At 51.2% G+C, this 25,289-nt stretch overlaps 1 protein-coding gene across 3 annotated transcripts; it reads right to left on the bottom strand.

Moving 5' to 3' along the window:
- Nucleotides 1–27: 27 nt before the first annotated feature.
- Nucleotides 28–25,001, bottom strand: Map4k1 (mitogen-activated protein kinase kinase kinase kinase 1). Of its 3 annotated transcripts, none has more exons than XM_038340305.1 (32): nucleotides 24,035–25,001; nucleotides 23,816–23,873; nucleotides 23,607–23,697; nucleotides 22,920–22,984; nucleotides 19,874–19,929; nucleotides 19,738–19,785; nucleotides 19,556–19,598; nucleotides 19,396–19,468; nucleotides 18,511–18,642; nucleotides 16,870–16,932; nucleotides 16,690–16,771; nucleotides 15,710–15,826; nucleotides 15,412–15,490; nucleotides 14,334–14,392; nucleotides 14,207–14,250; nucleotides 14,080–14,124; nucleotides 11,461–11,503; nucleotides 10,580–10,742; nucleotides 10,420–10,502; nucleotides 7,910–7,933; nucleotides 6,942–7,026; nucleotides 4,899–4,975; nucleotides 4,753–4,813; nucleotides 3,439–3,547; nucleotides 3,294–3,352; nucleotides 3,031–3,134; nucleotides 2,200–2,374; nucleotides 1,537–1,599; nucleotides 1,371–1,460; nucleotides 1,216–1,286; nucleotides 820–875; nucleotides 28–205 (listed from the first exon to the last, which is right to left on the bottom strand). In XM_038340305.1, the coding sequence occupies exons 1-32, from the start codon at nucleotides 24,131–24,133 to the stop codon at nucleotides 136–138; spliced, it is 2,487 nt and encodes an 828-aa protein (XP_038196233.1). In that variant the 5' UTR covers nucleotides 24,134–25,001; the 3' UTR covers nucleotides 28–135. The 3 variants fall into 3 exon arrangements, with proteins under 3 accessions (XP_038196233.1, XP_038196234.1, XP_038196236.1); XM_038340306.1 differs by having other exon boundaries at nucleotides 2,200–2,371; XM_038340308.1 differs by lacking the exon at nucleotides 7,910–7,933.
- Between the last annotated feature and the right edge of the window lie 288 nt (nucleotides 25,002–25,289).

Below are 25,289 nucleotides of genomic sequence, written 5' to 3'. Positions count from 1 at the left end.
CCCACCCCCCAAGAAAAGCAAGATGACAACAGTCTGAAGTCATGTTTATTATAAGATAAGGGCATGTTGTGACCACTAGTGTGTCTGTTAGGAATCTGCAGAGGTCCGGTAGTCATGGCATGCCCTCTCAGATGGTCATTCCTGGATGTAGAGGTTGCTAGGGGCGGTGGGGTCATCCGAGGGCCGAGTCTCCACCACAACAGGTCTGAAGAAGAGAGAGGTCAAGTCATTCTCTAATTCATTCCCAAAGTAGTCACCAGAAACTGCCATTCCAATGCTGGGCTGTGACAGTGACTCAGCATAGTGGGACATGCCTATGATCCCCAAAACCAGGAGGCTGAGGCAGAAAGACCTGGAGTTCAAGGTCGTCCTCAGCTTCATAGGAGTCTGAAGAGGGCTGGTGAGACGGCTCAGGAAGCGAAGGTGCCTGCCACCAAACTTAATGACCTGAGTTCAGTCCCTGGGACCCACATGGTAGAAGGAGAGAATGGTCTCCCAAAGATGCCCTTCCCCCAGCGTAACAAGAGAGAAGAGAGAATGGAGAACAGCTGGGGCTACATGGTGGGACTCTGACAGCAACAACAGGAAAGGAGCCCTGGGAGTTCACACTCCCAACGCGAATGGTAAACAAAGGGACCACCCCAGGACGTCGGCCAAGGCTCCCAAGAATCCCAAGAATCACGGTGGCCGGAGCCTTAGGAGGGAACTTAGTAATAGAGTATGGGAGGCTGCTCTAGGCCAAGGAAGAACCAGCCGCAGAAAACTCCACTCCACACCAGCAGCCCCTCCTATTCCTCTGTCCCTCTCCCACAGCCATACCTGGGGGAGCCGAGCAGACGGAAGGTGAGGGTGGGGTCTCTCAGCTCCTGCAGCATCTGTGGAGGGAGCGTGGATGTGTCTGCAGGGCGTCCCCTCTCTACACACATGGCTTCCTACGGAGAAGTCTAACCCCACAGCCACTTGCTAAGTTGTGTGAGACTTTGAGCAAATGGCTTCGCTGCCCTGCATCCAAGACCACTAACTTGGGGCATCACAGTGCCCTGTCTGATAGGCAGCTGTAAAGGGCCTGGGAAGCCAGCAAGGTACCTTTAGCCTTCCAACTTCCCACTTCCGATGGGAGTGTCTGTTCTGGGACCCAGGGTTTCTCTGAGCCCATTTAAAGGAGGGGAAGACTGAGGAGAGGGCAAGGCAGTGGTGTGAACTGAAGGGGCCTACCTGTTCCGAGCCTGGAGCCCACACCTGAACTCCATGCTTCCAGAAGGCCTGGAGCCGGTCTCCCACCATAGCTGGAGAGAAATCAGTTGCCTGTGACCCTCCAGGTCACAGAACTCTCACCCCTGACCCCGGGGTCCTCTCCTCCCAGCACATACCTACAGCCTCCACGGCTTCCGTCATGGGAATCTCAGGGGTGCGAAGCCCGGGAGCTGGGGCCCCCTCTGGGGTCACTAGCTTCAGAGAGCCTGGGAGGAAATGGGGGGAGGGATTTGAACACAGTCCTGGGCTGAGGACCAGGAAGGGGAGGGAGAAAGCACTCACCGTCCATCAACACCATCACCATGTCTTCATTAACTTGGGTCACCTGCACTGGTCCCTTGTGCTCTGTGTGAGAGGCAGGGGCTTAAGAACTAACTGCCTGGCCTTCTGTTCAACTAGCGCCCCTCAGGTCCCTGCCTGCCACACAGGCCCCACCCTGTTATCCATCTGACCCCGGTCCATCTCTTTCTCAGTGGCTCAGGCTTAGCCCAGCCACTCTGACCCTCCCCTCCACAAGAAATAAACTGTCTCTCCCGCTGGCTGCCTTAACCGGTAGTCCCACCATCCTTTGACCCAGCCTCTTCCCACAGTCCAGTCCTCTCCCACAACCATGCCTCTTTTCTGAAGCCCCGCCCTCTCCTCGCAGCCCCACCCCTTTGCTGCCGCTTGAACCTTGTTCCAGCATCCCTGCCTTTGTCTGCAACCTTTCCCCAAAGTCCTTTATCCTGCAGCTCTCCCCGTTCAAGCCAACCTCTTTCTTCCCTACAACCCCGCCTTCTCCAGTAGTCCTTCCTCTCCCTTGCAGCCCCTCCCTCCCTTGCAGCCCCTCCTCTCTTAGCTCCTCCCTCCCTTTCAGTCCTTCCCTCCCTCCTCTGGAGCCCCCTCCCTCACTTCCAGTCCCCATCCCCTCTGCAGCCCCGCGTCTCTGTGGCACAACCCCCTCACCGGTGCTGGAGTCGTCCAACCAGCAGGACAGGGCACCAAAGCGCACGGTGTGGAAAAGCACCGACCTCGCCGCTTGCCCTGGGCTCACGCCGATGCACACCGCCGGCAGCTCGGAGCCGGGCGCTGTCAGCAACGCGAACACTGGCAGCGGCGTGGGCAGCGGGAACAGCACCTGCTGCGGGCCACAGGGAGAAGGGCTGCTCAGGGAGGCTCTCAGGGAAAACAAAATGTGCATCTCTCTCCTCTCTCTCTCTCTCTCTCTCTCTCTCTCTCTCTCTCTCTCTCTCTCTCTCTGGTGTGTCTGTCTGTCTGTCTCTGTCTCTCTCTCTCTTTGTTTTTCGAGACAGGGTTTCTCTGTAGCTTTGGAGCCTGTCCTGGAACTAGTTCTGTAGACCAGGCTGGCCTCGAACTCACAGAGATCCGCCTGCCTCTGCCTCCCGAGTGCTGGAATTAAAGGCGTGCACCACCGCCCGGCTAGGTGCAGGTCTTATGGATCAGAAATGTTTGGGGTTTTTTTTAATGATTTATTTATTTTTATTTTATGTGCATTGGTGTTTTGTCTCCACGTATGTCTGTGTGAGGATGTAGAATCCCCTGGAACTGGAGTTAGTTACAGACAGTTGTTAGCTGCGGTGTGGGTGCTGGGAATTAAACCAGGTCCTTTGGAAGAGCAGCCAGTGCTTTTAACCACTGAGCCATCTTTCCAGACCCTCGGAGTTTTCAGAATGCCTCAGGATGGGCAGGCCCTGCTGGGAGAGGGTTCACCCAGTTCTTTCTGTAAGTGCGAATGGTGCAGGTCCAGAGTGCAGCACCCTTGCCCCGCAGCCTTACCCGAACAAGCAGGAATTTGTTCATCGGCTGGTACCACTGGAGCAGGACCACAGACGTCTCCAGAGCTCCACACAGGAACGGGCCCCCAGAGCTAGCGCTCTCAGCTGTGGAAGCAGACAAGAATGGGTCGGGGTCAGCCTCCTTCCCGGAGCACTCCATCTTTCCCTGGGGCCCTGGACACCTTGCCCCAGCCTTACTGAGTGGATAATGTCCAAGCACCAACCCCACCCACCCTCCCAGCCCCCCCTGAGCCTGGCTCTCACCCACACAGCAGGCCCGGCAGCCTTTGGTATCCTGCACCTTAGTGGAGACCATGTTCTTTCTGAAGAAGAAGGAAGTGCGAGTGACCACAAGGACAGCAGGAGGCGGAGGGGGGGGGGAGCCAGTGGTGCCCTTTGGGGCTGGTACCTTGCCAGTAACCGGTGGGGGCTAATGTGAGCGATGGGGCTTCCTGTTCGGATCTCTTTCCTCTCCAGCAGGCCCAGGATGCTATGAGAATATAGGTGGGGGGTCTTCCCTGCAGTGTGTGTATGGGAGGGGGAGGAGGAAGCAGTTTTAGGACCCCTTACCATCTTGTCTCCCAGCCCTTGGCTAGCCCCAGGCCTTTGAAAAGCCCCAGAACGCAGATCCCACTTTCCTTCCACACATGACTACCCTTCCCGGAGATCCCACTTTCCTCCCACACATGACTACCCTTCCAGTCTGAAGGGACCGGTGTGATCAGGCACAGTGGGTGCTCTGCTGGGGGAGGGGGGACAATGTAGCAGGACAGGCTCTCTGTGCTCTGTTGGGGGGGGTGGGAGACAATGCAGCAGGACGGGCTCTCTGCCTGCACAGCACAGCAGCAGCCAGGTGAGGAAAGTTTAACTAGCCTGGGAAATTGCACCTGGGGTTTATTTATTTATTGCTAGTGTTTGTTTCTCAAAACAGGGTCTCATGTGGTCCAGGCTGGCCTCTGACACCCTACGTAGCTTAGACTGACCTTGAACTCCCATCCTCCTGGCTCCATCCTGAGTGCTGGAATTACAGGTGGGTGCCACCACACCTGGTACATATGTCAAAGTTTCCAAAACAAACAAACAAACAAACAACAAAAACCTACCTATGCCGGGAGTGGTAGCACTTGCTTGTAATCTCAGGACTCGGGAGGCTGAGGCCAGAGAACCACCCCAAGTTCAAGGCTAGCCTGGGATATTTAGTGGGAATTCTGTCTCAGAAAGCATGAGGGAAGGATGCTGCTGGACACACAGCTCAGTGGTAGCACATCTGTAAGCATACACTTGCCCTGGTACCAAACACCAAGCAGCAAGAAGTCCTGAAGCTTCTTCAGTCTGTGTTACAGACTTGAAGGGGGAGTAAGTCCTGCCTTTCAGACCCCCGGCCCTGTCTCTTCTGCTCTGCGATTAAAGAATGCACCAGCTACACCCAGAGATGGCCGGGATAGCCAGGTATTTAAAGACGAATTTATTGTAAAAAAATGAACTCACAACCAACTTGAGGGGGTAGATTTCCGAGATACGGAAAAGTCTGAGATCGTACAGATATGAAAACCGAGGCTCAGGGAGAGCAGCCCCGTGCCTTCCGCTCACCCAGTAGGAAAGTGGTGATTTAAACCTCAGGCTCAGTGAAGCTCAAGACTCATCCACACGTTACCCCCCCCCATCCTTACCCCCCCCATTCTTTGCTCCTGGCCCCTGCCCCTCCCCCAGCCCACAGGCTGACCTGAGAGAGACATGAGGAGGTTGTTGATGCAATACACCCAGGTTGTCCGGCCAGGGAAGAGCTGCAGAGAATAGGGGTGACTCCTGTGATTACTGGTCAGCCCTATGCCACTCCGCCCCCCTTCCAGCACTGTCCCCATCCCTCACCATCTCCAGCGTGGCCTCCTGATCATTCCGGTTCAGTATGAAAATGCCTTCCTCTGCACCCAGGAGCAGGTGCTGGTCTGAGTGGGCCAGACAAAATGGTTGCTGGGATCTCTCATTGTGGGAGCAGAACCTCCCAGATCTTTGTCCCAAACTGGCCCTCTACCCTACCCCCACCCTTTCATACTAATTCTCCCTCAGACTGACATCCCCAGTTTGTATCTCCTCAAGTCTGAACTGAAACCCTGCTCAGTCCCCTAAGCAGCCCCCACGTCCCCGCTCTGTGACTTGCCAGTGCCTGGCATTTCTTTCTTCCAACTCTAATTTTCACACCAGCTGCACACTTGCTTCCCCAGCAGCAGCTCTCTAAGCCCTGCCCCTTCTTCCCCAGCGCTCAGCTCCAACTGCTATGCCTGTCTGTGGGCTGGCTTTGACTCTGGACCCCCAATATGCCATTTTCTACCCAGTGAGACTGCTTAGTCCTGGTGCCTGTCTCTCATTTAAAAAAAAATTATTTGTTTTTATTCTATGTGTACGAGTGTTTGTCTACATGTGTGTTTGTGTACCATGTGCATGCAATGCCTGCAGAAGCCGGAAGAGGGTGGCAGATCCCCTGGAACTAGAGTTAGAAAAGACTATGATCCACCCTGTGGGAGCTGGGAACTGAACCTGGGTCCTCTGAAAAAGCAGCTGGTGCTTGTAACTGCTGAGTCACCTCCCAAGCCTGTCTCTTGTTTTAAGAGATCTGGTCACAAGACTGGCCCTTGACCTCCCTATGAAACCAAAGTTGACCTTAAACTCCTGATCCTCCGGCCTCTGCCTCCTAAGAGCTGGGCTACCAGTGCTCTGCTGTTTGTTTTTAAGGAGGCTCTTGCCATACAGCCCTGGCCGGCCTCAGACCTGTGATGATCCTCCTGCCTCAGCCTCAGGAGTGCTGTGGTTAAAGGTGCACACCTGCATTCCAAGCTTTTTACGTCATTTAATAATGACCTCCCCCAACCTTATCCCCCATATGTCATCTCCAGACTCTGTCCTCTTCCGCTGTAGTCAAACCCGTGGCCCCCCCAAAGCTGATCCCAGTCATCATGTACCCCTGACTCTAGACTGTCTTATTCAGACACCTCTGGCCTCTAAACTCCACCTTCTCTAGTGTTCATCTGTGACATCATCCTTTCACTTCCCCTCAGAGATCTCCAGATCTGACAGTAACCACAGCATCTGCACCGGACCTGACTTAGCCAACATCACTCCATTAAGACCCTTCCTCCGGAGCTAAGCACCTACCACTCCCTGAGGGCCTCTTTTGATTTGAGTTTGATTGGTTCCCAGCACCCATACCTGGAGGCTCACAACCACCTGCAACTGCAGGTTCAGGGGCTCTTGCACACTATTCTGGGTTCTGTGGACACCTGGGCTTATGTGCACAAACATGGACACAGTATCCACCCATTGATGGCTTCTTGGGGAGGAAAAGTCAATTTTCTTTAAGGGCTAACTACGTTCTAGTGGCTGGCCGCACAGTCATGAGTAAGGGACAACACAAATTAGACTCCATGACTTAAAAAAAAAAAAAAAGGACAGTAAGTTGGGAAGGGATGGAGAATAGGACTGGATTTGGGAGGAGGGGCGAAGATGATCAAACTCAAAATATATTGTATTACATTCTCAAATAATAATATTATATTTCAAAAAAACTCACATTATCTTAAAAATAAAAACCTAAGTCCTAAATAACAAAAACGATCCTCCTGGGGTTGGAGAGGCGGGCCAGTGGTTAAGAGCGCTTGTTGCTCTTGCAATTCAGTCACCAGCACCCATGTGTCAGTGAACAACCACCTCCATCTCCAGTTCCGGGGATACAGCGCCCTCTCCTGGTATCTGCCAACCCTACATGCACGTGGTAGACAAGCATACTTGCAGGTAAAATCACTCATAAGTAGAATCAAAATAAAACTATTCTTCCTGTACCCCTTTGTGCTTCCGTTCAGGTCCCTTACCCCAGCTGGCCCCTCGCTCTAGTCTCTTTTGGTCCTCCAGAATGCCCACCTTTAGTAGAGGGATGTGTCCAGGCAGCTGTGCTGTGGATCTGGAGTGGGCAGCCGTTGAATAATTTCACGAGAAGGGCACATCCCTGGATGGCCATGGTCAGTGTGTAGAGCAGCAATGAACAGAGAACAGGAAGTTGAGCACAGGGTTCAGACTCTCCCTATCCTCAGAGACCCCCACACTCCCCAACCCATCCCCCCATCTGTGTAGGCATGATCCAAAAACTATTACATGAAAGATTTCAAAGATAAAAATTTCATTTTGGGGCTACAGAGAGGGCTCCGTGGTTAAGAACACTGGCTGCTCTTTTAGAGGACCCAGGTTTAATTCCCAGCACCCACATGGCAGCCCACAACTGTCTGTACCTCCAGTTCCAGGGGATCTGATACCTTCACCCAGACATATGTGCAGAGAAAACATCAATGCACATAAAATAAATAAATAATTTGCTGGGCAGTGGTGGTGCATGCCTTTGATCTCAGCACTCTGGAGGCATAGGCAGGCAGATCTCTGAGTTCAAGGCCAGCCTGGTCTACAGAGTGAGTTCCAGGACAGATAGGGCTACATAGAGAAACCCTGTCTTAAAAAAAAAAAAAAAAAACAACAAAACAAAAATTGTTTTGTTTTAGCTTTTTCTTTATTTTTATGTGGGTGTTCTGTAGTCCAGACTGGCCTTAGCTTCTCTATGTAGCCCAGGCTGGCTCTCAACTCCTGACCCTCTTGCTTCTGCTTCCGCAGTGCTGGGTATTACAGATGTGTGCCACCACACCCTGACTCTTCAGTAAACCTCTTACTGTATCTATCAACGAGCCCCCCTTGTAGGTACATATATTGGTGGAAAATACAGGATTGGGTACTAGCCAGTTTGAGGCATCCATGGCTCGCGGGGGGGGGGGGGTCTTGAAGTGGATCCTCTGTGGATAAGGAGAATGTTTTGTTTTATGGGTGACCCTGGGTTAGCTGCTTACCTCATGGCGTTTCGCTTTATCCATCTGTGGAACAGAAAACAGCCACCTCTGGGGTCCCTCTCCTCCCATTTTTTTTAAACAGAGTCTCCTATGTACCCATTTGGCCTGGGAAGTCCCCCCCCCCCCCCCCACAACTCGTATCTTTGCATGTCCTGGAGATAGAATGCAAGGCTTTGCACTAGCAGCTGAGCCTCCTCTGAGCCACACCCCCAGCCCCTCACTGTTGAACTAGACAGGCTCTATAAGGTAAGCTAGGGCCCCAGCCTTCTCCTGCAGAATTCTAGGTAAGCTCTCTTGTGCTGGTCAGGCTGTTGGTTTGGTTTTGGTGTTTGTCAACTAGACACAAACTAGAGTTATTTGTAAAGAGGGTACCATAACTGGAGGAATAGCTTTTACCCGATTGTGGGACATTTTTTGATTACCGATTAATGTGGGAGGCCCCAGCCCATCTTGATGGTGCCACCCTTGGGCAGGTGACCTGGGCTGTGTAGAAAAGCAAGCTGAGCAAGCCCTGAGGAGCAAGGCAGAAAGCAGTGTTCCTCCTTGAGCTCTGCTTCAGTTCCTGCCCCGACTTCTCGGGATGGTGGACTGTAAAGTGGAAGTGGAAACCAAACAAACCCCTTCCTCCCCAAGCTGGTTTGGGCCGGAGTTTTATCACAGAGATGGGAAGGCCAAACTACACTTCTATATTCAGATTTCCAGCACCCTTATTAAAAAGCTGAGCGTGCAATTGTTAGTAGAGAGGCATAATCCAGCAACCTATGGAAGCAGATGCAGAGACCCACAGCCAAACACTGGCGGAGCCAGGGGAACCTTGAAAAAAGAGGGGGAGGAAGGATTGTAGGAGCCAAAGGAGTCAAGGATACCATGAGAACACAGTCCACAGAATCAATATGCAGGACTCACAGAAACTGAAGCGACAGTCGCAAATCCCGTATGTGTCTGAGCAAGATCCTCTGCATATACCTATGGTTGTGTAGCTTAGTGTTCTTGTGGGGGTGTCTCTGATTCTTTTGCCTATGCTTGAGGCACATTTCCTCCTACTGGGTTGCCTTGTGCAGCCTTGAGATGAGGGGTTTTGCCTAGTCTTATTGTATCCTGTTAGGCGGATACATATTTGGTGGATACATTGTTTGGTGGATACAATGTTTGGTGGCTATCCCTGGGAGGCCGGCTCTTTGTCTCTTTTCTTTTGTTCTTTTTTTTCCTTTTTTTTTTTTTCTTTTTTAAGGGAAACAGAAAAGGAGTTGATCTGGGGCCAAGAGGAGATGGGGGCAAACTGGGAGGAGTGGAGGGAGGGGAAACTGCAGCCGGGATGTAACTAATATATGAGAGAAGAATAAAAGTTTAAAAAGCTGGGCATAGCCGGGCAGCGGCGCACGCCTTTAATCCCAGCACTCGGGAGGCAGAGGCAGGTGGATCTCTGTGAGTTCGAGACCAGCCTGGTCTACAAGAGCTAGTTCCAGGACAGGCTCCAAAGCTACAGAGAAACCCTGTCTCGAAAAACCAAAAAAAAAAAAAAAAAAAAAAAAAAAAAAAAAAAAAAAAGCTGGGCATAGCTACGCTCCTCCCAGAGACAGGCAGATCCCTGAGGCTTGCTGCAACCAGCCTAGCTCCAATTTTAGTGAGAGACTGTCTCAAAGAAATAAGATGGTGGTTGACAGAGCAGGTCACCCGGTGTCCTCTGGCTTCCATGTATGCATCCACCAATGTGCCTGAGCATCCACCCACGTGCCTGTGTTGTGGAATAATAGTCTTTTTGTATACTGTGAAGATGAGTTGTTCTCATTGGTTTAATAAAGAGCTAAATGGCCAAAAGCAAGGAAGGAAGAGGTTAGGTGGGACTTGCAGACAGGGAGAGAGCTCTTGGATGAAGGGCAGACTCGCCAGCTGACTTGAGGAGAAGCAAGATGATAAAATGAACATGCCATGTTGAAGAAAGGTACCAAGCCATGTGGTAGAATGTCAATAAGAAATATGAGTTAATTTAAGTTGTAAGAGCTAGTTAGTAACAAACCTAAGCTATCGACTGAGCATTTATAATTAATAATAAGTATCTGTGTGGTTATTTGGAAGCTGTCTGGCAAGACAGAAAACTATGCCCATACACCTGTGCATTCACCCACACGTCTGTGCATCCGCCCACATGCCTGTGCGTCCACCCACATGCCTGAGCATCCACCCACATGTTTGTGCATCCACCCACATGCCTGAGTGTCTACCCACATGCATGTGCATCCACCCACATACCTGAGCATCCACCCACATGCCTGAGTGTCCACCCACATACCTGAGCATCCACCCACATGTCTGAGTGTCCACCCACATGCATGGGCATCCACCCACATGCCTGAGTGTCCACCCACACGCTTGTGCATCCACCCACAGGCCCGTGCATCCACCCACCCACAGGCACAGACACACATCCCATAGTCAGTGTCTGACACAGAGGAAGGACCATCTCCCACTGGGCCGCCCCAGCCCATCCCGAGCCTGTAGCTAGCTCTCACCTTTCTCCTCATCTTTTCCTTCTTAGGGGGTAGGAGTGGGGGCTGGCCTGGCTCTGGAGCAGGTGGGTTCCATAATGAGGGATCTGATAGGGGTTTAAGCAAGATCAGGCCGAGAGACTTCCAACCCTACCTATCTTCCTCCCCAGGGAGGGCCTGGTACCTGAGTGGGCTGTAAGATGGGGGTTGCGAGTGGCTGGGGGAGGCCCAGGACGGGGAGTACGTGGAGGAGGCCCACTGGCACACCGGACCAGCACCCCTGGGCTCAGTTGTCCGTCATCTCCTACCCCTCCAGAACCGTCATCAGATGGAGACCGGAACTTGGGCTATGGAGACAAGTGTAGAGGAAGTAGGCATGTGAGAGGTCCCAGAAGAAATACACCTCACACCCCAATGCCCGCCTCTTCCAGGACCAAGAGTCAGCCATAGCTATGCATGCCCTGTGACATCCTGACTTGTCCTCGTGGGAAGGGACGTCAGATACACCAGAACACAAAGGGTTAATGCTGGGCACTAGGCCAGCTACCTGACAGATCCCACAGGACCCTTCACTCCAGGCTCCCAGCCAGCCAGCCTTGCTTTAAACAAACAAATTTTTGTTTTGGGACATTGTCTCACTATGTCACTGTGTAGCCCAGGCTGGTCTTCAACTTGTTACATACCTAAGGATGATCTTGACCTCTTGATCATCCTGCCTCCACCCCGAGTGCAGCACCACACCTAGCTTCAGCTGTGTTTCTCTCCACCCATCCTGTACCCCAAAGGCTAAAGTTTTCTGCAATGTTCAGACATCTCTGACTTCAAACTCTAAGTACTTTGCTTTGTTTTGCTTTGTTGTGTTTTGAGACAGGGTTTCTCTGTGTAGCCCTGACTGTTCTGGAACTTACTCTGTAGACCAGGCTGGCTTGAACTCACAGAGATCTGCTTGTCTCTGCCTCCCAAGTACTGGGATTAAAGGTGTGCGCCATGACACCCAGACAAACTGTAGACATTGAAAGCACCCCAGCACCACAGGACTTGACCTCAGGATCCCCAGGGCCTTACCTTCGGGGGCAGTGGAGGAGGCACGTCCTCTGCTGGGGCAGGGCTGGAACACAAAGATAGAAAAAGCAGGTATGGGTGCAAGGGACAAGATGGGGTGTTTCAAGCTGGTGGCCTGGGACTGAGGGATGGTGGAGCTGGAGCAGGGGTAACCTGGAGTGACCGGAGCCAAGGACTCCATGGCTGACAGTCATGGCCACATCAGCAGTAGCAGCTCCGGGCTGTTACGTGGTCCACAAGAAGACATGAGGTCCGGCTCCATTCCTCACCCTCTCCCCCTCCCCCACATGCCAGTGCACAGAAGGTGGGGAGTGAACAGGGAAAAGGCTCGAGACTGTCCCCTAGCCAGGGCAGGGAGAATATGGGGGCTCGACATGACTGCTGGGGTGCAGGGCGAGGCCTGGGACTTAAAGCCTGATGTGGGAAATTTCTGAGGGTCAAGATTTAGTTTGAGGTTGGGTCTCCGGTCACAAGCCTGTAATCCCACCTACACAGAAAGCAGAGGCAGGAGGATTGAGAGTTCAAGACCAGCTTGGGCTACAGACAGAAGCTGGGTGAGGCAATGACAAGAGATGGGGGAGAAGAGTAGGGTCCAAGCTTAAGTTGGCAGGTAGGCGGGTAGGCTGCGGACCCGAGTCTGAGGTGGGTGAGCTACAGGAGGGTCAGGCCCAGGCCTGAGGGCAGCTCAGGGCCAACACTGGCTGGAGATCAGATACAAAGTTGTAGAAGGTAGAAGTAGCGGGCCTGGTTGGGCAGGTAATGCCAGTTCCTTAGAAAGCTGAGGCAATAGGATTGCTTGGGCTACAGAATGAATTTAGTTCCAGCCTGGGCAACCTAATGTTACTCTGTATCAAATACGAAAGTAGAAGAAGTTCGGCATGCCTTTAATCTATGAGTCTGAGTCCAGCCTATTCTAAAGATGTAGCTGGGGATACATAGTAAGATTCTGTCTCAATTTTTTTCTGTTTTTTTGTTTGTTTGTTTGTGAGACAGGTTTCTCTGAGTAACCCTGGCTGTCCTGGAACTCACTATGTAGACTAAGCTAGCCTCAAACTCAAGAGATTGGCCTGCCTCCTGCCTCCTGAGTGCTGGCATTAAAGGTAAATGCCACCACTTACAAGATTCAAAAATTTTTTTATTTAATTAAAAATTAAAACAAAGTCGGGCGGTGGTGGCACACACCTTTAATCCCAGCACTCTGGAGGCAGAGGCAGGCGGATCTCTGTGAGTTTGAGGCCAACCTGGTCTACAAGAGCTAGTTCCAGGACAGGCTCCAAAGCTACAGAGAAATACTGTCTCAAAAAAACAAAAAACAAAACAAAACAAAAACAAAAAAAATTAAAACGAGGGGCTGAGGAGACAGGTCAGTGGTTAAGAGCACTTGTTATTCTTTCAGAGAACCTGGGTTTGTTTCCCAGCTCCCACAAAAACAGCTCACAACAGCCTGAAACCCCAGTTCCAGGGATCCAATGGCATCATGGGCACCAGGAGTATATGTGTCAAAACAGGCAAAACACTGATACGCATAGAACAAATTTTAAAAATATGTTTTAAGGCTGGGTGGTGGTGCACAACTTTAATCCCAGCACTCAGGAGGCAGAGGCAGGTGGATCTCTGTACAGTCTAAGCCAGCCTGGTCTACAGAGTGAATTCCAGGAAAGCTAGGGCTACACAGAGAAACCTTATCTCAGAAACAAAAACAAAAACAAAAATATTTCAAGTCCAAATGGATCAAAGACCTCAACATAAAGCCAGCTACACTGAATCTTATAGAAGAGAAAGTGGGAAGTACACTTGAACGCATTGGCACAGGGAACCACTTCCTAAATAGAACCCCAGCAGCACAGACACTGGGAGAAACAATTAATAAATGGAACCTCCTGAAACTGAAAAGCTTCTGTAAAGCAAAGGACACAGTCAACAAGACAAAATGACAGCCTACAGAATGGGAAAAGATCTTCACTAACCCCACATCAGACAGAGGTCTGATCTCCAAAATATACAAAGAACTCAAGAATTTGGACACCAAAAGATCACATAATCCAATAAAAAAAAAATGGAGTACAGACCTAAACAGAGGACTCTCAACAGAGGAATCTAAAATGGCTGAAAGACACTTAAGGAAATCCTTAGTCATCAGAGAAATGCAAATCAAAACAACTCTGAGATTCCATCTTACACCTGTAAGAATGGCCAAGATCAAAAACACTGATGACAACTTATGCTGGAGAGGTTGTGGGGAAAAGGGAGCACTTCTGCATTGCTGGTGGGAATGTAAGCTGGTACAACCCATTTGGATGTCAGTGTGGCGATTTCTCGGAAAATTAGAAAACAACCTTCCTCAAGACTCAATAATACCACAGTGGAGGGCTGGGGCGTGGCTCAGTGACAGAGAGCTTGTACATGAGAAAGTTTAAGGTCAATCTACAGTAGGAAGTGAGAGTTTGGGGAAGAAGGCATGGGAGATCTAGGGGTCAAAGGTGAAGACAGAGGGTCCAGTGGGCTGGGGGCCAGGGATTGGAGAGGAGGGGGGAAGGTTAAGAGCTATACTGAGGTCATCAGAGCTCAAGCCACGGGGTGACAGGAAAGGTTGGGGCTGCAGTGATGCTCGTGGGGTCTTACATGTCCACGTCATCATAGTCGTCATCAGACTCTGACAGTTGGCTCCTGAAGAACGACAGGCATGAGCTTCAGGTGGCTCCCAATTAACCCATGGCCCCCCCTCCAGCCCAGGGGAGGGATCGTGGACCTGGGGCTGGTGCTCCTGCAGTCTCCAGGGGCCTGTAAGCAAACCTGTGAGACCAGGAAAGAGTCAGTGTGGCTCAGGGCAGAAGGGAGAAGAGGGGCGCAGCTGGGGTGAGCATAGAGGGTCTCACAGTGTCAGCTGGAGGTCTGGCTTCCACTCCTCTGAGCCTCTGGAACTCCATGTGCCGCCCTGAGAAATGGGGGTGAGACAAATAAGTGGGGGTGGGGCAGGGAGATGGGCTGAGAAAGAATCAGGGTGGGGTGGGGGCCTGGAGCCAGGACTTTAGGGGCGGTTACTGTTCCTTGTGGGAGGGGCCCTTGATACAGGGGTCTTACTTGGGGGTCCAAGAGTGGCATCAGAGGGCTAGAGGGGCTCAAAGCAGGTGCGGGATGTTTGTTTTCAGACTTAGGTATTAGGGGTTCTGATAGGTTGTTTTTAATTTATGAAAAAATGCATGTATTTATTTGTTTTGTGAGAGCAAGAGGCACGCACATCCTTCCACATGTGGGTTCGGGTCATCAGGCCTAGCCGTGAGCACCTCCATCCACTGAGCCATCTCACTGGCCCCCCTACTTATTTTTAAGACAAGATCTCATGGCCTCTAACTCATTACACAGTCAAGGATGTCCAGGAAGTTCTGATCCTCCTGCCTCCACTTCCCAAGGAAGCACAGCTAAATTTCATCATACCAAGTCTAGTCAATGCTGGAGCTGGACCCAGGACCTTGTGGGTGTAAGGCAAGTACTCTACCAATTAAGATACAGCCCCAGCCTGTTTAGCCTTTGTTTTTGGTTTTTGTTGTTGTTGTTTGTTTGTTTGTTTTGTTTTATGTTTTGTTTTTGATCTTTGGGTATTTTTTTGTTTTGTTCTGGCTTTTTTCTTTTCTTTCATTTTTTGTTTTTTGGTTCTTTTTTTCTTGTCGTTGTTTTGTTTTGGGATAAGGTCCCATTGTGTAGCCCTGGCCTGGAACTCACCATGTAGACCAGGCAGCTTGAACTCACAGGGCTGGGATTTGAGGTGTGCACTACCATGCCTTTACATAGATTCTCAACGTATCTTTGGGGTAGAGCTGGGAGGTCTCATGGGACTGAGCGGAGGAGACTCTGTGTCAGTTTGAAGGTTACAGGGCCAAAAGTGTCTTGGAATTTGAGCCCCTAATGGTCAGCCAGTGGGCTCAGTGGTCCCAAATTGTAGGGTTCTCTACTCACGACAGCAGTCTGTGTCTGGGACCCCCAGTGAGCTGGCCCGGTGGGTAGATCTGATCCGCCGAGGGATGGCAGGGGGTGGCTGGATAGAAAGGTAGCTGTGTCAGGGCCCAAGGTCTCGGGCGCTCTACCGCCATCCTCTCTCTTGTAAACGTTTGTATCCAGCCCTGCCAGGCTTCCCTTCCTCGTGCCATCTTCCTTCTCCTACAGGCTTCCTGAGGGCTCCCCAGTGGGAGGAGCAACCCGTGCAAAGGCCCTCTGGTCCCCACGGCCGGTCGGCCGCATCTACCAAGGCCCTCACCTCAGGCTCCTCGTCGTCAATCTCACCAATAGGCGGCCCCTTCCCGGGATTCTTCATTTTGTCAAGAAGATCCAAGATCAAGCCTCTGTTCAGCCCTGGCTGGCACACCAGCTGATGCTGTAAGAGGGGACAGGGGTCAGAGGGCTGGCCTGACAGGGGAGGTGGGGATGTGGGCCTGCTGTAAGAGACTGCTCAGAGGGCGGTACCAGCTGAGGAAGAAGGAAAGGGAAGCTAGGAGCCTCAGGGGACCAGAGATGCTGAGAAGTCTTGAAAGGTTAGAAGAATTTAGGGTTCCCAGAAGGGGAGAGGGGAATTCCAGGATATCCTAGAAGTGACCAGGCAAAAGTCTGGAGGTCTTTGGGACTTGACATATTTCAGCAACTCAGGAGAACTTGGAGAGATCTGGGGTAAAGCCAGACATGGCGGCTATGCCTTGTAGGCCCAGACCTTGGGAGGTGGAGGCTGGAGGACCAGGAGTCCAAGGTCAGTCTTGGTTGTATAGCAAGTTTGAGGCTATCCTGGGCTACATGAGACCATAACAAAACAAATAAATGAAAACAAAAGAAAAAGGCACACATACACACACACCACCACCACCACCACCATCACCACCACCACCAACAACAACAACAATCAAACAGAAAAGAGATATCTGGGTATTAATTTGGTTTGAGTTTTATCTTTTGAGACAGGATCTCATATAACCCAGGATAGCCTCAAACTCTCTACTAACCAAAGATGGCCTTGAATTTCTGATCCTCCTACCTCTACCTTCTTAGTGCCGAGACTGCAGGCTTGTGCCCCCAGGCCTGGGTCTTCTGGAACAGTTTGAAGGGTCCTGTTGGTAGAGTCCTGGGAAATGCTGAGGGATGGGATTTTGAAGGGGCCTCCAGGGCTCTATGTGCTTGTGTGAGCCATGGGAGACTTGGATAGTCCTGGGTTGAGGAGGAGATAGGAGTCCCTGTGGGAGGCTGGCTTACACTGAGCATCTTGGCAGCACCAGGGCGTTTCTTGGGGTTCTTAGTGAGGGTGACTTTGACAAAGTTGTGGAAAGCAGACGACCTTGGGAGGAAGAAGGCAGATCTGGGGTGAGGGGCTCAGAGCTCTTCTCCTCATTCCATCTACTCCTCCTCTGCCCTCCCTCAGCTCACTTCCCTTACCATTTGCCTTTTTCTTTTAGCCGAGGAGGCTGGTAGCCGCTCTTTGTCATGAGGAAGAGAACCCTAGAGCAGTAGGGAAGAACAGGGCTTCAGATCCATGGGACGAGACAGATCTCATGGCTTCAGAAGTTCCCAGATGGAAATAAAACAGGGGAGGTGACTCAGATGGTAAGAGCACTTGCTACGCAAGTCTCAGGATCTGAGTTCAAATCCCCAGGTCCTCTGTAAGAAGTAGGGCATGCTTGTGTCTCTAGTGTGTGGGGGGGAGACAGAAGGGTCCCTTGTGCTTGCTGTCCACCAGCCTAGCTCCAAGATCAGAGAGAGCAGGACACCCGACACCCTTCTCTGGCCTCTGCACACCCACAGGAGAGTGCACATGTGTGCACACACACACTCAAATACACAAAAATTAAAAATTTAAAATTATTTTGAAAAACTGAAAGTCCTTGCTGCCAAGCCTGATGACCTGAGTTCAAGTTCCAGGACACACAGAGTGGAAGTAGCAAATGAATTGCCCTTTGACCTCCAGATGTGTGTAAACAAATAAACTGGGTGTGATGGTGATCATATAACCCCAGTTCTGGGAGGTAGACAGGTGGAGCTCTGTGGCTGGGGCCAGGCTAGCCGAATCTTCCAGTGCCAGGCCCATAAGAGACCTCGTTGGGACAAACCAACAGAGTGGGCGGTGCCCGAAGAACAAGGCAGAGGCTGTCCTTTGGCCTCCACGCGCATGCTTACAGACATGGGCACACACAAGAAGGAAATACAAGCCGGGCGGTGGTGGCGCACGCCTTTAATCCCAGCACTCAGGAGACAGAGGCAGGCGGATCTCTGGAAGTTTGAGGCCAGCCTGGTCTACAAGAGCTAGTTCCAGGACAGGCTCCAAAGCTACAGAGAAACCTTGTCTCGAAAAAACAAAAACAAAAACAAAGAAAGAAAAAGAAAAAAGAAAAAATACAGTTCTGGTTTTAATTTCAATATGGCCACATTTTATTGGTGATTTTAGATAGGATTTTGTTACGTAGCTCAGGCTAGCCTCAAACTCATGACCTCCTGCCTCAGCTGCCTTAATGCTGGCATCACAGGGTGGCCATGCCTGGCTGTGAAGTCACTTCTAAGAGAAATTGTTCATGATGTTCTAGAAAATTGGAAGCTTCAGCCCATCCAGAATGAGTCTCCAGGTGGGGATGTCTATAGGCTGGGCATGGAGGGCCACACCTGCAGTGCCAGCAGCTGGGAGGCTAAGGCAGGAGGATCAGAATCCAAGGCCAGCCTGGGCTACATAGGAAGATTGGGAGTCCCTGTCTCAACAACAAATAAATAAAAGATGATAGAAATTCACAGACCTGTGAGAGGCTGGGGCAAGAGGATCTGCAATGTAGGCTATCCTCAGCTACATAGAAAATTGGAGGCTACACGAGCAACAATGTCTCTAAACACCCTGCTCCCACAAAAAGGTGAGGACCACTGAACTGGAGGTCTTGCTGTGGAAATCTGGGATAAGGTTCCTGTGCTCAGGGAGCCACAGGGGTCTCCCTAGAGGCATCTGATCTGAGGTGAGGACACAGGCCTAAGGATAGTTGCAGGGTCAGGCCTCAGCACGGTCTTGTGCCCAAGGGCACCCACCACCCCAGCCTTTACCTGAGAGGGTGCACATCAAAGAGAGGTGGCTGAAGCTCAGCCAGTTCAATGGCCGTGATGCCAAGAGACCAGATGTCGCACAGTTCATTGTATCCACCCTTCAGGGCCACAGCTGCCACCTCTGGTGCCATCCTGCAGGCAGAGACCCTCAGAGAGCAAGGAGTGGCCCAGGGACAGGAGAGAGGTAGGGTGAGGGGAAATGGGGGCACAGAGCCAGGGGACAGGGACATCGAGACAAAGTGGCCAAAGGAGGAGGAAAAGGGGAGCGTGGGGACGCTTGGGATCTGCTAGTACCCTGGAGGCTAAAGCAGGAAAGCTGCCGTGAGTGCCAGGACAGCCTGGGCTACAGAGGAGAGAGGGAGGCTGGGAGTGTGGCCTGGTGATAAAGTGATGGTATTGAAACCTAGCTGCAGTCCATAAGACAAATTAAAATCAAAGAGATCTACAATCTAGAGAGACAGAAACAAGAGAAAGAGAGAGCTACAGGCTGAGAAAACACAGAAGTAAACAGACTTGTGGAGACATAGGGATCAAGGTAAAAAACCAAGCCAAGCTGGGTGTGGTGGTGGTAATCCTAAAAAGGTAGGAACTGGAGCCTGGAGAATCAGAAGTTCAAGGCCAGCCTGAGCTAGGGGGGAACTTGTGTCAACAAACAACACACACACACACACACACACCCCACAACCAACACCACTGAAATCCTAAATGCTAAGAGAAACAGGCAGAAAGGGCCAGAAAGAGATACAGATAAATAGAAAATTCAAAAGGTAGTCTAAGAGAGCGGAAGGGTGTTTAGTAGGAGAAGGCAGAGCCAAGGACATCCTAGGGAGCCAAAATGGGAAATGCCACTGTTCCCACCCCAGCTGTTGACCCAGCACCCCTCACCAGTATGGTGTCCCAATGAAAGAGAGGCGTCGGGCCAAGGTTGCCCCAATCTGGGCTGAGATCCCAAAGTCAGCTGGAGGCAGAGATAGAAATAGTATGTATCTAGTCCATCCCTCCCCAACCTCCATCAGCTCCCTGTGTACCCCTCGAGTCCACTCACCCAGCTTGACCTCCCCGGAGTCATTGATGAGGATGTTGGCTCCCTGGGGACCAGAGGAGGGATCAGAAGCTGTCAGAGAACATCCTTCCCACACCTGTGACTCCACTCTAAAGCTTAAAACTACCACGAGCCCTGGGCGCCCCCATGACCCACCCTCAGTGACACCCTAGTCCCCAGTCTACCTTGATGTCTCGGTGTATCTTCTTCTGTGAGTGCAGGTAGGCCAGACCCTGGGGAGAGATGGGAACAATAGACCAGCGAGCCCCTTTTGCCTGTGCAGGGCCCTGCTCACCTTGGGAGCCCCCGGCCCCTTCTCACCTGGAGCACTTCCCGGCACACATAGCTGATCTGGAGCTCGGAGAGAGAGCCAGTCACTGTAAAAAGTCATCCCAGTTGTTGGGAGAGGACCAGGAACCCTGGCTCTCTGAGTTCCCTAGCCTTCCTCCACCCATGCCATCAGACAGGATGCACAAAGAGAAGGGGACCTTAGATGGGACAACTGGAAGGGGAGGTGAAGGGTCATGGCTGACTGGAAGATGGTGAGCCAAGCATGGTTACTACTGACTGTAATTCTATTACTTGGAAGGCTGATGCAGGAGGGTTGCCCTGAGTTTGAGGTTAGCCTGGGCTATATACAAATATCAATGCTAGCTGGGTAGTAGCAGCACAAGCCTTTAATCCCAGCACTCGGAGGCAGAGGCAAGCAGATCTCTGTGAGTTCTAGGCCAGCCTGGTCTACAGAGCAAGTTCTAGGACAGCCAGGGATATTACACAGAGAAACCCTGTCTCGAAAAACCAAATCACAACAACAAAAACAAAACAAATATCAAACAAATAGAGAGACCTGTTTCCCAAACAACCAAGAACATGTGCATGTGGAGGGGGAGAGAGACAGTCTTCCTCTGGACTATATCTGCATGTTCTAGTCCAGAGGAAGACAGGATAGTCATTCGGCAATAATTACAACAGTCCTACTCTGTTACAAGCAAGATAATCATCCCAAAAGGACGAGGGTGTGTGACTCAGTGGTAGAGCACCTGCATAGTATCCCCCAGTGAGGGGCTAGGATGTGGCTCAGTGATAGAGCCCCTTCCTAGAATCCTCCAGTAAGGGGCTGGGGGTGTGGCTCGGCAGTAAAGTCCTTGCCTAGCACGAGAAAATCCCTGGGTTCCATTACTAGTACATGCACGCACAAACACACACAAAAGATAAAATCCCTACTCTCGTGGAGAGAACACGCTAAGAGAAATAAAATATAGGATGGTAATTACAGCTGGAGGAATAGCTCAGTCTGGAGCGCTTGTCTGTTATTTCAAAAACTAATAAATAATAATAAATAAGATTAAGGAAAAATTTATGACATAAGATGTTAACAGAACCAGAACCAACAACAGGAAATGTGTGTGGGAAGGGCTACGGCATCTTACTCATGCTGGCCCACGAGGCTACCCTGAGAAGCAGGAGCAGGGATGTGGGAAGAAGAACAAGGGCAGGGGACAGAGAGCAATGGCCAGGGCGACGTGGGCGAGCAGCCTCCCCCATGAGGACAGTGGTATCCTGGGAGTCTAGGAAGGGGTGACGTGAGGGCAGGCAAGATGAATAAAGGCAGTGATGCAGAGACAAAGCCCAAGGGTTGGAGCAAGGAGGCAAGGGAGACAAGCAGGACTGGGGAAGGGACAGTGGAAGAAAGATGGCAGAGGGTGGCGGCAGAAGGCAGGTCCTGCGTAATGGCTGGGTGAATCACTCCTGTCTATGGGCTGCCGTTTCCCATTCTGGGGGAGATTCTGGGGTCCCCAGACAAAACCTGGGACCTTGATCCAACCTGCCAGGCAAGCATTCTACCACCGAGTTCGATGTCTGAGGACCTTTAATAAAGTTTCCCCTTTTTGGACATTTCAGGTGGGCTAGAGGGAGTGAGAGAGACAATGAGTCAGAGGTGAACACCAGAACTTCAGAGAGGGCTGAGGTGTAGGGCCTGGCTGCACAGACCAGTAGTCCTAGCTACTCAAGAGGCTGAGGTACTGAGATCACAAGTTCAAGACCAACCTGGCAACTCACTGAGATTCTGTCTCAAAATAATAATAAAAAACCAGAGAAACAGAGTGTTGGGAGAATGTCTAGAAGTTGAAGGTGTGTGATAAAAATACATTGTATATATATATATATATATATATATATATATATATATATATATAAAATTCTCAAAGAATAGATAAATTAATTTAAAAGAAAAAAGGGTTGGGGATATAGCTCAGAGTGCTGTCTAGCAAACATAGGACTCTAGGTTCAAAACACACTATGGCAAAAAAAGTAAGTGTGTGCTGGGCGGTGGTGGCACATGCTTTTAATCCCAGCACTCGGGAGGCAGAGGCAGGCGGATCTCTGAGTTCAAGGCCAGCCTGGTCTACAAGAGCTAGTTCCAGGACAGACTCTAGAAACTACAGGGAAACCCTGTCTCGAAAAATAAAAAAAAAAAAAGTAAGTGTGTGTGTGTGTGTGCATGTGTGTGTGTGCGTGTTGTGTGTGTGTAAGAGAGGAAGAGAGAGAAGAGAGAGCGAGGGATGAAAGGCCTATCCAACTCCTGCTCTCAAAGTTCCCCAAAGTCAAGCTGCAGGCTAGATCTAGAAATTCATTGACTGACTGCCCAAAAATCTGAGCAATTATTCTGAGTTAGAAGATGTAGAAACAGGCTGGGTGGTGGTGGTGGCACACACCTTTAATCCCAGCACTTGGGAGGCAGAGGCAAGCAGATCTCAGTGAGTCTGAGGCCAGCCTAGTCTTCAAAGTGAGTTCCAGGATAGCCAGAACTGTTTTACAAAGAAACCCTGTCTCAAAAAACCAAGAAAAGAAAAGAAAAGAAAGGAAAATGTAGAACCAGGCCAGGTAGCACATGCCTTGAATCTCAGCACTAGGGAGGCAGAGGCAGGCAGAGCTCTGTGAGTTGGAGGCCAGCCTGGTCTACAGAGTGAGTTCTTGGCAAGACAGGACTACATAGTGAGACCCTCATCTCCAAAATAATAACAATAATAACAAATGCTGAAATAAAAGAAGAAAAGAAAGAAAATGCAGAAATGCCCTAACCCAAGAATATGTTTTGGCAAGAAAATATAGATACCAAAACAAAGAAAAAGACATGGAAGCAGAGGGGATTATTGCCTGGGGAAAGAAAGGCAAGACCCACAGTGCTAGAGGGCTGGGTCATCACAGGGTTCCCATCATCGTCCAGCTGGGCCCAGGGGAGGGACTCATGCTGGACATGAAGTGTGGACCACAAAGGCACTTCCCAGAATACAAGCTCAAAGGGAGCAGAAGGGTGGATTGGAGGTTGGGGGGAGGGGTTGGGTCCCCTTGTCCTTCCTCTAACCTTGGTAGATGTCCTGGAGAGAACCAGCCCCACAGAATTCCATGCAGATCCAGAGCTTCTGCAGCCTACAGGGGGTCAAGAGAGCAGGGATAACAATGATGGTGACTTCTAGAAGAGGCTGGGGGAGGAGCTTGAGGCTATCTTACTTCCTTTGCCCACCAGAGTGTCCTGTTCGTTCCTTCCCACAAGAAAGGAGGTTGAGGATGGGCCAGGAAATGCACACACTGGAGCAATGTGACTAGAACTTAGGTCTTTGGGTTCCAATCATAGGGCACCCCTCTGCCATCCCAGGCTGACTTAGAGGACAGGGCAGAGAGTTCACGGAGAGGTAGACAGGATAAAGAGGCCCAGAGCACAAGGTCTGAGGAATTGATGTCATCAGCAGGGCAACTGAGACATAATCTTAGGGGCCAAAGAATTTGGGGTTCATATTAAGGAAGCAGGGTGATATGGGCGATGCAGGGAGCGGACTGATATTTGATTGGTCCCTAGATTAAGGAGTATTCAGTAAGAAAAGATGGAATTTCAGACTGGGAATCAGACTGGGATGCCCCAGTTAAAAGCAGGGGTCCTCAGGTCGGAGGTCAAGTTAGGTTATCTGGATCACAAATGGTAGGTTAGGACTGAGGACCTGGTTAAGGATGCTTGATCAGAAATGAGAGGCTGGGGGATGGGCTAAGACATCACCAGAGGTAACTGCCGTGGTAAGCCACGATGTTGGCATGCCGGCAAGTTTTCAGCATGAGAATCTCCTTCTGAAGGGTGGACACATCGTCATCTGTGAGGAGGGCAGGAGAGAACAGTGGCTATGAACACTGCCTTATGGACACATGATCCCTGTCCTAAGAGGTAAGGATAGGTAAGGGTGGGGAAGGAGTTTCTGAGGACTCTCTCACCAGGCTCCATCTTCACCATCTTCAAAGCCACCAGGTCCTTAGACACCTTGTCACGAGCCTTGTAAAGGGGAAGTTGGCCGTCAAGCAGGCTCCATAGCTTGCCACCCTCAGCATCTCTGAGCCAAACCCAAGGCCTGGCTTCCTCTTGCCCTGCCGTTTGTCGGCCTCACCCCAACTATCCTAGGTTTGACAATGAAGGAGGCAGAAGGGCTTTCTCACCTTGAAGACTTCTCCATAGGTTCCACCACCCAGTCGCTGCAATAGATCATAGTGTTCCCGGGGGTCCTTATTAAAGATGTCGGCATCTACAAGTGCCATCCCTGGAGGCCGCGGCTGGGCTGGTGCCCAGGGGCCAGCAGGGCCTCAAGGCTCGAGCTTTAGTATTACCCTCTGTCTCCACAAGTCCGGGGCCCGCCTTGACTCTGCGGGCTGTGGCCTTCCCCCTCCCCACTCTCGCTTCCTGCCCCAGCTGCAAGGCTGTGCTGAGGGCTCCACCCCTGTCCCCAGGGTTCTAAGAGCCTGATTGCCTAGGGACTCCTGGGACTCCCCTTTACCCCCAGAAGGGCACTATGTAAATAAAATGCAAAAGATCTTAATTGCAACCTGAGGCTGACCCAGCATCCTTTCCCCAACTCTCTCCTATTCTGGGAGGAGTCACAAGTTACAGTAGGACCTCCGCTAGGTACTTGAAGATTTGGAGTCAAGATGTTGCACATCTGCACAAAGCTGGCTAAGTAGCGCGTAGGCCTGTTTACTCGTGGCACATACACGTCACTTAAGTGACAGCTCCAGCATGCATGCGAAGGTGTCCGCGAGGTGCACACGTCTGGGTTCCCGGGTGTACCAATGTGAATGCACTCAGGGCACCTGCCCACATGACACATGCCTGCGCATCGCGCCTAAGTGTAAGGAATCTATGTTAAACACGGGGCGCTTGTTAAGTAGCCACTATCCGGGGCCCGGAGACTTCAGAGTGCCACGGCAATCGCGCCAGGTGCATGAGCCATTCGCCTCCCCAGCGAACAGGGTGACATCACAGACCAAGAACTTAATAGTGAGGAGGTACTGGATACTGTTTCAGAAGCAAGAAGGGCTTCAGAGAGCACCTCGCACCCGAATGAACGCAAAGAGAAGACCGCTGCAGCCTTCGCGCGGTTATACGGGTTTATGGCTACGCATGCGTCTAGAGAACTCCGGCGTCTTTCGTGTCTACCTCCAGCGCACGCGCGTCCGGAGCTTCTGCCCAAGGTTTGCAGCGGCCCGGGAAAGCTTAGCTCCGCCTCCCGGCGCCTGCGTAATAGGGCAAACTAAACCTTTTCTCACGCCGTTGGTTCCATTCAAGTAAGACCAATGCGCACACACAAAAAAAAAAAAAAAAAAAAAATGACGACTGCTGGGAAGAAGTCACGTGGTAACCGAAAAAGCTGGGGCGGCTGCCGGAAGTTCCTTTCCCTTCGCCTTTCCTGTAGGAGCT

Source organism: Arvicola amphibius, chromosome 8, assembly GCF_903992535.2.
Source record: "Arvicola amphibius chromosome 8, mArvAmp1.2, whole genome shotgun sequence".
NCBI classification, from domain to species: Eukaryota; Metazoa; Chordata; class Mammalia; order Rodentia; family Cricetidae; genus Arvicola; species Arvicola amphibius.
This window is presented reverse-complemented; position numbering and strand designations above follow the sequence as displayed.